Source organism: Telmatherina bonti (genome assembly GCF_933228915.1).
Source record: "Telmatherina bonti genome assembly, chromosome: 5".
Lineage (NCBI taxonomy): Eukaryota > Metazoa > Chordata > Actinopteri > Atheriniformes > Telmatherinidae > Telmatherina > Telmatherina bonti.
Window position 1 is genome coordinate 28,099,046 of NC_136623.1, and position 15,000 is coordinate 28,114,045.

Here is a 15,000-nt window from a genome sequence, read left to right on the forward strand (position 1 = left end):
ATAGTTATAAAAATGTTTGCCTTAGTGGTAAACAGAACAAGAAAATATGGCTATATTCTTTTAAAGAATATTGATAAAATATATTTTTAACAGATCAAAGTAAATAGATTACAAAGACAAATAAGAATAAAAATGTGGAAAAGCTTTACTGTAAATGTCTCTAGAAGTAAAATATTTTATGTGAAAACTAATGAGGTAAACAGTTTATGCATGAGATGATTAATCCAGTTTAACATTTCTTTAATGTTTCTTTACAATTTCCATGAACATCCTTGCTTCTGCTATTTATGGCATCAAGGAAATATGTGTTTCTGTGAAGAGGGGGAGAGAAGTTAGCTAGCTAGTAATGAATCAGCAGGCCTTTTCATAATGTCCTGTTGTAAGTGGGATCACGGCTTTTGTGTTTTTAGACTTCTTGAAAATCCTGAACAGAAAGCTGATCACACTTTGGCACAGCTGTGTGGGAAGGTGCTGCATTGCTATATTTCATGTTAGTCTCTGTCACAGAAAGAAGGACACAGCCACTGGAAGCAATTGCTAAACTTCTTTCTGAAATCCTGATCAGGTGGTGACTCTGCAGCAAATGTGTAAATATCTTTTGATGATAAAATAAAACATATTTCATGTGTGTATTGCTAGATGAAATAAGAAATTAAATTATGAAAGTAAATTGTAATATAATACAGAAAATGAAGTTATGCCTTTACTATTATTTTTGGATTGTCCTATATTTTTTGTAGTTTTAGATTTAAAAAAAAAAAGCAAATGTGATCCAGTTTTTAAGGTTATGTGGTTAGTTTATATGAGCTTTTGCTTCCACCTATACCCTTTCAGTTACATAGGCCAGTGGTTCATAGACTTTTCCTGCAGTGCCCCCTTTTTATCGACAACAGTAATGTCAACCCCCCCCTTTCTGTCACATGAATATGATAAACCAATCACACATTTCTTAGTGCCCTGCCATGGACTTGCTAACTGTCCAGGGCGTACCCTCCCTTTCACCCAAAGACAACTGAGATAGGCTCTAGCTTCCCCGCGACCTGTCATTGGACTAAGCGGTTAGGATAATGGATAGACGAACATTTCTTAGTATGTTGCTGGCTGCATTGCAGTTAGCTATAGCTAAAACAGTGTCAGTGTCAAGATTATTATCCATTCTTCTGGTATAGTTTGAAACGTTTTAAACAAGAAATATCTGGAAACTACTTCAAGTGAGCCAGATTTTCAATGAGACGGATGCTGCTTCAGTCAAACAACTCTGCTATATATAATAGTTGGGTGGTTTATTTCTAAAGTAATCAACAGGTTCTTCTTTGTATTCAGGATGAAAAGTCTCCAAGTGGTCTCCAAGTTTGGCCTCATACTTTATGATATTAGATAATATTTTGATAGATACATTGTGGTCTGAAAACGAAGATGGCGGGTGTGCTGCAGGTAGCCTTAAAACCACTGGTGCTCATGGAAGGGTTTGCATAAGCATGGAGAAAGGACTAAATCCAAAAAATGGAGAAAATGTGACACACCCTGCGGAAAGCCAATACACGTTAGTGTATTTTTATGATACTTGCCCATTTTTAATAAAGGCTTTTTATTTAATCCACTTTGAGTGCCTGGACCTGGATTTTCTCCATTTTTTTTTATTTTTCCATGCTTATACACTGTGGTCTCTTCATTGCCCATCATTGATTATTACTATTACTCGACCATTATCTGGTCAAACAGGAGCAGATATTCATCATATTTTTTTCTCTTTTGTTTAGAACTTGAAGTCTCTTTTGTTGATTCATCATCGCTTGCCATTACTTCTTTTACATATTTGTCCAGTGCCAAAACTCCCAAGTTTTATTTAGCCTAACCGCGCCACCTTGTAAGTCCTTTCCCTCAAGATTTCTCTGCTCAACTTGGCTTGGAGTAAAATGCATTTATATGAACTCAGTCACACAGATTTTTCTTACTGTTTTAAGGTAGGAATACAAAACTTTCTCAGCACCTTTTTAGTGTACCCGTAAATAAGATCACCAGCATCACAAACTGCAGCTTCTGCAGTCACCATAAAGTAGAACCAACATGCCTCTTTAACACCTCTTGTACATGTTGACTCTCATTCAAGGAAGATTCAGTATACCTCTATTACACTAGACTGCATTAGCTCCATTCAGGTCTAACTAATAAACTATTGGCTGAGTTTATGCACAATAAAAAGAGAGCTAGATCATGTTCTTGGATTCACAACCCCTCTTAATTTCCCTTCTCCCATTACAACACTCACAAAAACATGCATGAAGCAGAGCTGCAGAGCAAATCTGGAAGGGAATGTAGGTATGAATTACATTCAATTGCTACAAAATCTAGATTAAAACATTTTTTCTGAATCTTGTTGTCTCTACACACTGCTCAGGGAGGGGGTGAGGTTGAAGATGGTAATATTCTGTAAAACTAAAGGGATTCTACTGAAATACACCACAACTTCAAGACAAACTTCAAGTGGGATAAACTGCACAGCGCTGGTTTGATGGTAGTTGACAGTTCAGGTAGCTCAAACAGAAAGATAGTAATCACGGTCAACCATTCACTCAGAGTGATGACAGGTTGATTGAGGTACAAGAAGCTATCTACTCGGAGGTCAGGGGTTATGGGGGACTTGAGCAAATGATGGAGGTAGAGTGAGGTTGAGAAATGTGACATTCAGGACAAGTATAAAGAGATCTGAGCTGGCAGCGATGTGGATAAAGAGTGACAAAAAGCCCGAAGGGTTTTGTGAAAAACAAAGACAGAAAGAGCGATGTGAGGAGCGAAAGAGAGAGAGAGAGCATAAAGAGAAAGCACTTACAGATGCAGGAAGGCTGAATGCCAGTCCAGGTGAGATCCGGTAAACACAGCCTTGTAGTGGAGCCCTGCAGTAGGTGTCCTTGTTGGCACTGAAAGTATATTCTGCTGTCCACCTGGCCACAAACAAACAGCACAAAAAAGTGGAAGAAGTCAATACACACTGATGCAAACGCCAATAGGCTCATTGCATCGAATCTAAAGAGGTTTGAAAAATACCTCATATTAGAAAAAAAAAAGAAAAAGTTCTTTTTCCCCTTTTTAAAATGATTATCTGTAGTGTGTGGAAACAACAGATTTTTACCAATGAAGGGAATCGCATCCTGGTAAAAATACAGACCTCGACTGTTTACCATTGAGTCCAAAACTAATTGCTTCTTATTTTTCCGCTGCGACTCCAGTCAGCTCCATTAACCCTTTAAGGTCCCGGTCGACCATTTGGCAGGAGGTAAATTTGCAGTCACTGCGATGAATTTCTTTAAAAAAATGTGGAAATAAACCTGCCTGAGCCATCTCTGCCAAATAGTTTGGGTAAGTAAAACCCAAAATAAGTCTTTGTTATAATGCTACTGTTTCAAATTTCAACCATTTCTCTGCTGTTAAATTTTTATTAACTTCTCTTTAACATCTCAACCATTTGCTAAAAAAATATTTATTCTGTTTATTTTTCTGTTTATTACAAACGGAAAAACACGGAAACATATTTCTCTGTCCTTTTTGTTATTGTGAAAGTTAAAGGCTTAAAGACTAAAATCGTTTGAGGTTTTTAAGAGGTTTGTAAAACTGTTCCAAGATGTGGGGAAAATATGAGACTACACACCATCACAACACTAATGAAATAAGTTTCCTCTACTTTCATCAGGACATATTTCACGTAAGTAATTCTGCTGAATGCTGAGAGGAAATTGCTTGCTCTTAATTTGTGACACTGTGAAAGAAACAGGGAGGAAAAAAATAAAAGCAAGCTCTCAGGGCAGCTGCTGAGAATACATGAGTGGTTATGGTAATGATTTGTTTGACTGTGATGCAGCTTTACATTGCTCGGCTTACGCACACCTTTCATCTATTGATCTGGACATGCAACCTTTTTTCACAGATGTTTGGGGGGAATAGAGAAAAACCAAGCCAGTTTTCTTTTGTGTAATCACTAGGGGAAGGATATGTACGCACTTCACTGCAACATCCTTACACCCACATAACATCCTCCGAAGGAAGAAATGTTGATTTTTACCTTGAAATCTATTGGAAAATGCCCATTTGAAACAATCTCAGAAAGCACAGCAGAGCAACAAGCTTTCATACTTATCCATCCCCTGCATTTCAGGGAAAAACTCAACTATAATGTTCAGCTGCCTGAGTACGCATCATTGCATCTCGGTTAGCATGTACCTGTAGTATCTGTTAAGATAAGTGAAATCTGTTGGAATCCCATAAAGCTGAGACTTCCATAGTTACTACCATGTTAACCACAGAGCTCAGGTTTATCCTTCTTCTGTTTTACAAAGCTTTTCCCATTCACACACTCCCTACTTCTGGCAGAACGGCCGGTCAGGATGATCACCTGCTTTGAGTTCAGCGTCTGTACCTTGATATATGTAATATCGGGGCGTTGAACCGCAAACACTGCAGCTTTAAGATGGCTGGTGCTCAAATGGAAGTGTTTTGGCTATTTACCTCCAAATACAGTTTAGATCACCTCTGACTAAGTGAAAGTGATGTTTCTGTCTTTGTTGGAACAACTTTTGCATTAGTTCATCTCAGGGTGACGACGTCTTTACAGAAAAAAAGTGTCTTTTATTTATCATACCTTAAAACCTGTTGTGTAATTCATGAAGCCATTCTCAGGTGTCCCCGGATTTTCACACGTGGTTCTCGTTGGCTCTGAAACAAGAAATCATTGAGGCAATGAGGAACTGCACAGGAGCAACACTGACAATATGAGAGAAGGCAAATTTATGATGATGAAAGGACAATTTGTCTCTGGAGAGCCATGTACCGGTGGACTACAGCTGAAGTAGCATTTCTAACACAAACAGAAACATTTTAGCCTGTCTAGCATTTTCATCACGAAACTGTTTAGCTCAAAAAATCATCTCCATATATTCTCAATTTAGAAGATGTATAATATACAAGATATATAGTTACAATATACAGATATGTAAATGGATCCACTGGTTTTGTGTATAAAGTTTTGTTTGTATGGCTGATTAAGCTCCCATGGGTTTCTTGACTGGGAATTTCTTGCACAAGGCATTACATGTCAATAATCGTATTTTTCTGGTGAAATATGTTTAAAAAAAAAAAAAAAAAAACCCCAAAACGATTGCTCTTGGAAACAAAAAGTTAGGAAGAATAATTATGGGTGGTGATTGTTTTAGATGAGCTGAATCAGCAGGCAGAGACTACATGATACCTATACACCGAGGTTGAGATCCGCTCCAGGTGCCGTCCTCCTGGCACCTGCGTGTTGCTGATCCCACCAGCACATTGGGGGCACTGCAGCCAAATGTCACCTCTGACTTAAAGATGAAACTGTGCCCTTCTCTCTGTCCTTTTGGAGGCACACCTGGATCTCCACAGAACTTTGCTGCAGAAGCACAGGTAAGTGACATTGGGACACATTAAGAGCCAAGAAATATAAAAGTTTTGTGTAACTATAAACAATCTGCACTAATTTTATTTATATTACAACCTTTGTTTTAACTATGTTACACATAAGGAAGCAGCAGATAGTCGACTGAATGCAGACTGTTTAATTCAGTATACAATAAGCTGTGTGGGCGTTTGCAGTGCCCATGCAAGTGCCTACAATGGTTTCCATTGCTCCAGTGAGCTTCGTTCTTCTTGATAGGATTTTAAATTATTCCATTTATTTATCCATAACAGTGATTGCCTTTCTATATAATCTGGACAGTCTTCAAAGAGTGATTTATTCAAATTGCATTGACATTACTCTTGTAGTAAAGGGCTCAACCTTTATCATTGCATGTGGGCAGATGCATCGACATCTCAGGATGTCTCAGGATGAATTGTTCCATCTAATCATTTTTTTTTGTATCCAACAGTCAACCTTGCTGGTGAGTGGTTACAGCAGGTACAAGAATATTCATCTTTGCAACAAAGAGGGGGTGAGGGAGGTCATGGCTCTCAATTTTAGATCAAAATAATTAGCAAGTGAAATATTAATTTTTCTGCCTCGAGGTTAACTCTGCTGGAAGCATCGACTGCTGCTGTTCTCTAACCTCTTGGATTACATTAATTTTTATTTTTTTTTAATGGGTCCAACGCAGTCTCAGTGGATTAAGCCTGATGGATTGTCATTGTCCCTCCTTCAATTTATTTCCTATAGAAATCTAATCAAACTGGCGGGAATAACTTAGGCAGAATGGGTTTGATGGTGATGGAAGTGAAGCATCTTCCAGTCTCCAAATTCATCCCTTACTATATCCATCCATCAATCTACTATGACTGATGAGTTGAAGCTACTTGTTAGCTGTCGGAGGCTCAGAAATGCTCAGTGTGTGTGAGAGTAAATGCGAGGATGAGAGTCACAACATTCAGTCACGCAGCCAGAGTGCTGTGGGATCAAGCCAATAATGAGGCAGCTGCTTCTCCAGACCTGACATGTGCTGCTGCGTGGAGGTCTGCTGACAGAGATAAGTTCTTGCTTATTCTCCTCCTACAAGTCATGAACTAACAGGGGTCTTCCCACAACCAGTCCCTGGCACAATAGATACGTAGTAAAAGAGGAGATTAGAATCCAGCCCATGCAGGAATGGCTGAGTAAAGCCATTACCGCAAATAGCGCTATCTAGGAAACAAATCCTTGTTTTCAGAGCCATATCTTCTCCAGGAAAATATGTTTGTCTATACTGCTGGTATCCTTTGAGGGTGCATTGTGTGCTCTAAGCTCCCGAATATCACCACGTTTGATATGACAACAAATAAAAATGCAAATGTATGGTCAGATCTGAAAACGTTTCTTGTCACTTTTCAAATGGCACTGTAAGACTTAGTATTCAGATGGTATTTCTTGGAGGGTTGACAATACAGGCCAAACAGGTGACAAGCACATCAGTCATAAGCTTGAAGCCGGAGGGAAATAATGTACTGTTTTATGGATATATAAGAGAAATGGCCCCAGGCCAAACCAAGCTCAGCATATTTAATGTGCCACTGTGTGAATGTGTATGTCTGTGTGTAGGAGGAGTGAGAGGGAGACAAGTCAAACTTTTTTTTTCTCCTCTTTCTTACAGCCTCTCTCCTTCCTTGATGAATTATCAATGCTTAGAAGTCATCAGTATGCAGAGACCAGATTCAAAGTTGGGATCACAGACTTATCCCTGCAGACACGTGAAACAAGCATTGAATTTAGGCATTTCCTGTGTGCAGTTACAGGGAGCACGAACATGCATCTTAATCCTGTTAGGCTGCAAATGCTTACAAAAATGATAGATTTTAAGGAAGCTTTTGCAGACTTTTTGCATCTCCAACAGTTTTGCTGATTTCTATTTAAACAAAAAGTGCTGAGTTGTAGTTAAATCGCAATTCTAATTTCTGAAATATATAGCAGTGCAGTTTCACTAATTGTGCTATAAACTGCAAGGCTTTAGAGTCGTTCTGGACTAAGCTAAATTTAACAAACACATCAAGTTTAATTAGCAGCAAATGTCTGCTGTATAGCCAAATGGAATATGCATATTCATCCTGTTAGGCTTCGTAATTTTGACATTAAATATGGAACATCTCAAGTTTACAACACAATGTCCTTAATTTGCTGTATTATAATGATTATTCTAGATTGAATCAGAAGAATGGATATAAATAAAAACTATTTTTGCCCTACATGCATCCACAGCTATATCATGAATGTTTGCATTCATGAAGCCAAAGACCACCTACAGTATTAGCCTGTAGTATTCTATGAGTACTAAAGAGTTACTTCATAACAATGGCTTCATTATTCATAATAACTACCACCTAAGACTGGTTTAGATAGTGTTATGCTGACACTTTAATGCATAGATAATAGCCTTTTTTACATCAAATCTGATCAGCATTTTTCTCTCCTTTGTTCGCTGTTTCCATTCCCCTCCGCAAACCTGAAGTGATTCATCACAGTCTTGCTGCCACTTTAAGTATGCAGACGGGGGAGAGCCAACTTCTCTACAGAAAGTTGCTTATTGATCACAATGATATTTATAGCATGCTGCTCTTAGGTTTTGTCAGTTTTGCACAGTCATTGGAACCTGTATCTAAGTCACAGGAAATGGAGCAATTAAATTTTAGAACTGGGTCAAAAGCTGTTTCATGCTTAGACATGCGAAACATTATCTGGGAAAGTGAAGGTTATTTGCTGCAGGAAGGTTGTTCTGAGGGTGCTGATGTAGAAAAAAAAAAAAAAAAAGGCGGTAGTGTGTTAAGGGATGTCACTGCTTTAAAAATTACCATGGACAGTGTGTATACAAGCTACATTCACCAAATGGGACCATATCCATTTTAGGTCCATTAGGCAGGTTTTGGGCCATCATAGCAACACAGGAACAGAGCGTAGACAGCAGGGCACTTCAGGGTAAACAGAGACTCAGACATTCAGCTTTCCTCAAGCACAAATCATATCTGTTTTCACAGACTACTATAAAGCACAGCAGGCTGCTAATCAGAATTACAGGAAACAACTGCAATGTGGGCATTTACGGGAACAAACAGCTGCACAAGGTGCTCTGTTTCTAACAGCACGGTAACAAGCACAAGCAGCCTCGTCATCTGCATCTCAGATGCCGAAGTACCCTCACTGGGATGTGTTCGCATGACTGAACACACCAACATGCATCGCTTTCTGTCACAGTCTGAGACTTTTAGGTTTGTTGTAGTTATCATATGCACTATTAATGAAGATAGCTGATGAAACCCTATAACTCATAGCAAACTCCTTATGCAACAGCTTTGTGGTAAACTTGACCAGCAAGAAGAAAAAGAACTTGTTTAGAATATCCAGTTTAAGGTGTGATGCTTCACGTACCAAAGAAATCCCACATCTTTTAGTACTTGGAGTGTTGTCGTTTAAACCGGCTTGTTATATTGTACTTAGTACTGACAAACATTTAGAGAGAAAAACATATGTAAGTACTTTACCCTCCTAAATATTTCATTTCTGTCTGACAGTTATCATGCAAGAGTGATTCAGAAGACAGTGAGTGACTCAGTTTGAGCAATCATGCGTCGTCGAGGTTATCAGTAAGCTTACAAAGATAATTCTGAGAAGGTTTTAAGGTTGTAAAGAGCAAAAGACAATTCATTTGTGGGTCGACCCTGATCATCACCGTCATCACGGACGCTTTGACTTGGAGGCTAGAGGGCAACATGTAAATTCGAGGTCTCATTTCCCTTGTTAATGACAAAATATTCATTTTTATTCATCATAAACTGGTGGGGACCATCTCTGACCTAACATTTTTTCCTACTCAATTACAAAAAAACCCCCCTTTTTTTTTTTTTAAGCTTTTGGAGGTGAGATGAACACATAGAACGCCAAAGGAAAGAAAGAAAGAAAAAGCTCAGCGTGATCGATTGTCTCTAAAAATTGGTTGTCATGTTTTAACAAGTGGCTAAACTGATAATCTCCAGTCTGCATCTCTGACTGTTGTATCCTATTTGTATCATAATGGAGGTTTTCCGCTGTGGCTCTGATGTTAAATTCCATTTCATATTCAGGAATTTCATTAATTTCATTGACTTGATATACCTGTCTAAAGATATACGGTAAGATGACAAATAAATGCAAAACAGCATGCAGTTACAGCACATTTATGTCAAGGGATCTGTGAGATATTACTTTTTATACCACCACTTCCCTAAAGAAAAATGAACTATATTATGGCTTGGACAGAGTAGATTATCTTATCACTCACGACTGCATGTTTTTACAGTTTCATGCAGAAGGAAACCTGGTCATTTCACAGTCAAATGTTTGAGGCGAGAGACAATATTTCATCTTTATTTCCCACTGATGTAATATGAATTCATGATCCATAGATAAAGAGGGAAAGCAGCAGGATCAGGGCCAGTCCAGCATGTTGAATGCTTGATAATGTTAAAAAAAACGAAGGAACATCAAGAGAAAAAATTCAGTTTGGCTCACTGGGAGGGAGAAAAACTCACTAAGGCTATTGTAGTCTTGAAAGAATTATAATTATAATATATAATAATATATCTAATTTATAGGATTAAGGTAGGACGTGGTGACTCACGCAAACACTGAGGTAGGTCTCCACTCCATGTCCCGTTTCCTGTGCAGGTAACCACAGCAGGGAAGGACAGCTCGTAGCCGGGTAGACAGCGGTAGCTCACGCTGGCACTCCATTCCAGTACCGAGCCCTCCAGTAGGCCGTTGGGGATGGAAGGGGGGGTTGGACATGTCACCACTGCAGAGATAGTGAAGGTGCACTAATCAGAATGGAGTTATTGTAAATACAGGAATGACAAGACCGATCTGAATAAAAACACCTAAATGCAAGAATAAAACAAATTTCTACATAACAGCAGCTGAAAGAAGCAGTTGATCGAGGCAGCTGTTGCTCAGGAAACACCTGCTGTGGATCAAATCCTGGCTTCCACACATGCTGAAGTGTCCTTGGGCAAGATATTGTATCTCACAATGCATTTAACATTAAATAGCACTTGGTATGTAACCATTGTATGAATGTGTGTGTGTGACTGGATGATTGTGGTATGTAATGTGAAAGCAGTTATTTAAGAGTAAAACGCTTTACAAATATGATCCCTATTACCATGAATAGATCACAGCACAAAAGATGAATGCTACCTACAGTCAGCTAACATATCTGCTGGAGTTAAAGGGGAAATCCACATTTTTTATGGTTTATGCAGATTGCACATTGCTCCCTACTGACAACTTAACCGTTTAAATTCATCCTACAGTTTTTATGTAAAATAAAATGAAATAAAATAAAATAAAGAGAATGATCTTGACTTTGTCCTTCGCAGCAGTCAGTAACAAAGCTCACAGAAAAATCTTAGGAAAGAATTGTTCATTTTACTGTAAAAAAACAAAAAACAAAAATAACAATAAGCTATAACAAAAGCTTCAAGGGTTAAGCAATTTATGCTGCTTTTTTTGTTTAAATACTAATAAAGAAACTGAATATTTGCAAATGCTCTAAACATGAATAAATTCTTGTATCTTGCAGGATGGATTTTCCCTGTTCAGCCTACTTTTAAACTCACATTAAATGAAAACAATCTAAAACAAGATATCTTGTAAAAAAAGTCGTGATCCCACAACATGAAATCAAATTTTAGAGCCAGTCTACTGATACTGGGAATAAAGACGAAGGAGACAATGTTACCCATCTGCACAGCATGGATTAGGAATTAAAATGAGGTCTTTGGCCCAGAGAAACTGTCAGTGTTCTGACTGAGAGGGATTTTCCTGCTGTCGGGAGGATGCAGAAGAATATCTCTGTCTGTGTACGTCATAAACATTCTGCTCAACAAATGTAATAAATAAATGCATAATAAAGCTCAAGGTTTGTTCTGATGTACTTGGGATCCATGGGGAATCGGATGGGATTGGGTTTTAGGGATGTGAATAAATTAAAGTCGATCTTCAACATCCATCATTTCCTCAAGTCATTCAGCCATACTTGTTTATGGTGAAATGCTTGAAAAAAAACATCAACAAATTGAAGTCAAGCTTCAATCGGTTCTTCAGTCTTTCTGGTGATAGTTTTTAAACATTCAGTTTAAAAATTCTGTTAGTTTACTTTAGCAGATGTGAGCCAACACGCCAGCTGTCATTCTCTTAAAAAAGTGTCAGTCTCTTATTATGACGGTGTCACTTAGGTACAAGTGTTTTGTCAAGATCTCAGACTGGTAAAGTAAGTTTTACTTTTCCTCATAGTTAAGTTTCAGATAAGAGTAATCTCTGTGTTATCATAATGACTGTGAAAATAAAACGGGCGCATGACGGACAACTTCTCTGCCACATTCCTAAGTTTGTTTGTTTGTTTTTCAGCACAATGAGCTACAATAAATGTGGAACAGGCCACAGAGGGATATTCCCACATTTCTCCAAGGAGGAACCATCTTTTGTTCTTGGTTGGCAGTGAATCCAAAGCAATTTCCACATGGACATTTTGCAGCAGCGTACTGTATGGATGCACAGAGGTGTTCTGGGTTTGGAAACATATTTAGGACAAGATGAATGCAAGTTAAAAGCTAAACCACACTGATGCAGAAATCTGTTTTGCGTTATCTTGTCTGTTATTGTAATCTGTTTTCTCAAGTCCTTGAGGACAAAAAAAAAAAGAAGTCTAACAGTTTCTCTTGAAAGTTAATGAATTACAATTTGGAGTTAGTCATACAGCTGCTGTCAGGTTTAAGCAAAGCAGGTACTTCACTTTTATGCCACAAAAATACCCAACTGGGTGGAGGCTGTGCAGCAGAAAGTTGGTTGGAAAATGTTTGCAAGTTATCTTGTAGTGTTTCAGGTAAGAGGAACGGATGGGGGGTGAATTTAGAAAGGAGAAAAAGTGCAAGCACACGTGTGCAAAGTAGGCAGTTTACACTGATTAAAAGAGTAGGCCTTCTAATCCCATAAGCAAAAATTACTTGAATACATGAGGTAAAAAAAATAAAAAAAACAACAAAAAAGAACAAACTTCAGGCACGGTTGGCAGGCAGAACTGAATGCGAAGCGGAGAGTGGCCCCATTTTCCTAAGTAGTTCTAAGCAGCATTAGTGCCTCTTAGCTGAACATGCCAAACCTGGGATTCAGACTGAATCCTTGCTGGGTGAGGCTTAGGATGCGTCATCTGCAGCGTAAATGTGTGTGCATCACACAGGAACGCTGTGGCTAGAACTGACATTCACACATTATGTGCAAAATTATGCTCGGAGTTGGCGCATGTAAAAGCTCTTTGTCTCTTCAAGTCCCTATTTGTCTCTTTCTGCCTTGCCTTCCTTTAATCTTACCTCCCTCTTCATCTCCTTACCCCTCCCCTCAGCTCATATCTCTGTGGCACATCATCCAAATCTGTGACAAGATGACAGATGCCCTGTTTCAAGTCGCCCTGAACTGCCGCACCTTCAACTTAAACCCAATCATGCAAAATAAAAAGGCAAACAATCTTTCTGGCATCTGCGCCGTTTTCAAATTCAGATGGAAGAAAATAAAATAAATATTTTCTCAGTCGTTTTATTACCCAGCACACATTGCTGTGTAGTCTTTTAAAAAAAAAAAACATGTTTTACAGTGTGGTTTTCTATTGCTTGTCCTAGATAGACTCCGAAAGAAACCAAAATAGAGGAAGAAAGTCGTGACAAGGAGAAAAAAAAGCTCAGGACATCTGTATTCTGTCATTATACACCATCGACACTGAGAAAAGGATAAATTAATGTTCAGCGCCCACTTAGCAATCAAACTCCTCTCTCTTGCCTTTCTTTTATTCATCTACCCTGTGAGAGAAGTAAGCACTTCAGGAGAAGTAGGAGTGTGAAAAGAGGCAGGAGGGACCCTGTGGGTCAGTTATTAATGCATACGGGTCAACATGAGCTGACAGCACTCGAGCCGTAGTTCCACTGGTGGGAGAAAACATAAGTGCAAGAGAATTCGTGGGATCCTGTGCATATGAAGGGATAAGAAAGACAAACCCGCAACTGCGAAAAACTTTCAGTTGCATGAATGCGTGTTGGCATGTGCAAATACCCAAGGCTCTCTGCTCTTCACAACACCCCTGTAAAGAATAGCGTGAGAAGGAAAGAGTACGAAACAGTGCAGAAGCCATGAGAGACCTGAGCATGGAGGTCAGGGGGATTTAGGTTGTTTTAATTACCTGTGGTTACACGTATGTACCTACAAGTGATGCCTCTCTACAGTTAAATAGAAGTGGGAAACAGCTGGGCAGCCATCAACTCAACCAACAATATAACGGATCGTGTCAACGATGAAAACCAAAGGAATTTTTAAAAATCAGTGTGTCGATGTTGTCAACTTCAATACAGGGTTGCGCAAGTCAACAAGTTGTAGTGGCTCAAAAACTCTTCATGCGATGTATCAGAAGACAAGAGAAGATAAAAGGGGATTGTGTATTCCTACGAGGCTCGGTCCCACTCCAAAAGATTATTTGCGTTAGATTTCACTCATCTTGTAGCCCTTCTGGCTTTGGCTTGTGTATAGTTCTCCAACAGGTGGTTTCGTTTGTATGCATGTATGTCAGTCTCTCAAAACTCTGCCGTTCTTCTTCCTCAAATTTAATTTGTCTTTTGTCGTTTCTCAAGAGGCAAACACAATAACAGCTTGATTCACTGTAACTGACACAGCAGCCAGGGAACAGTTTCTTAGCAACAATGAGCAGCCATTTGCCTTGTAGGCTCTTCCCTTCCCTGGTGTGTGTGCACAATGTTAATCTTCCATACGACACAATAGCAGTCATGCTAATCTATAAATCATATACTGATGTAGCTCTAATAGGTGCACAACTTAGTCCACTAGCTAGCGTTTCTAACTAGCTAAATGGTGCAAAAGATTAGAGAAAGAAGGAGGACCTCTTTAAGTAAACTTGCTGTCTATACATGTATGAATGATGAGACGGGTTAAGTTTTCTATCTTGCAGACGTCCAAACTAATGTGTCAGTGTCACTGGCTTGAAGTGAACACCTTGACACCATCTGACCACACAGGAAGTCCTCTTTCACCTTCTTTGCTAATCTCATTAGATCTCAAGGAGTAAGCATGCTCTCATATTGTATGTGACACTGTCTGTGCTGGTGCACCAAGGTTGTTACAGCAGAGTCTGATGGTTATCAAGGTTGACTCTACTGCAGCGCAAGTGTGATGCAGAGTAAAATGTGAATTTTGTACTAACCTTGGCATAGTGGCATTGTTCCACTCCAGGTTCCATTGTTGGTACAAATCCTTGTGACGGCATTGTCTCCTCCTATCATCATGAACCCAGGTTGACACATGAATGTTACGTTCTGTCCCACAGTGATGTCATCGCCGAATCGTAGACCATTCGCTGGAATACCAGGATCGCTACAGGTGATCACTGGAAAAGGAAGTCAGAGGCATAAAACGACATCAGAAAGCAGATTTTTTTTTATTTGATTTCTTTCATTGTAAAGAAGAATTACATAGTAAATAGAAACATG

At 39.0% G+C, this 15,000-nt stretch overlaps 1 protein-coding gene across 1 annotated transcript in view; it reads right to left on the reverse strand.

Moving 5' to 3' along the window:
* The window catches only part of LOC306756259 (CUB and sushi domain-containing protein 3-like), a gene marked incomplete at both ends in the record, with an annotated part of 262,816 nt that overhangs the window by 19,098 nt on the left and 228,718 nt on the right, over positions 1–15,000 (reverse strand). The window contains 5 exons of the mRNA XM_079240980.1: positions 2,831–2,942; positions 4,634–4,707; positions 5,240–5,413; positions 10,077–10,250; positions 14,715–14,897. Coding sequence (XP_079097106.1) covers positions 2,831–2,942; positions 4,634–4,707; positions 5,240–5,413; positions 10,077–10,250; positions 14,715–14,897 — 717 coding nt within the window. The remainder of the gene's footprint in view (positions 1–2,830; positions 2,943–4,633; positions 4,708–5,239; positions 5,414–10,076; positions 10,251–14,714; positions 14,898–15,000) is intronic.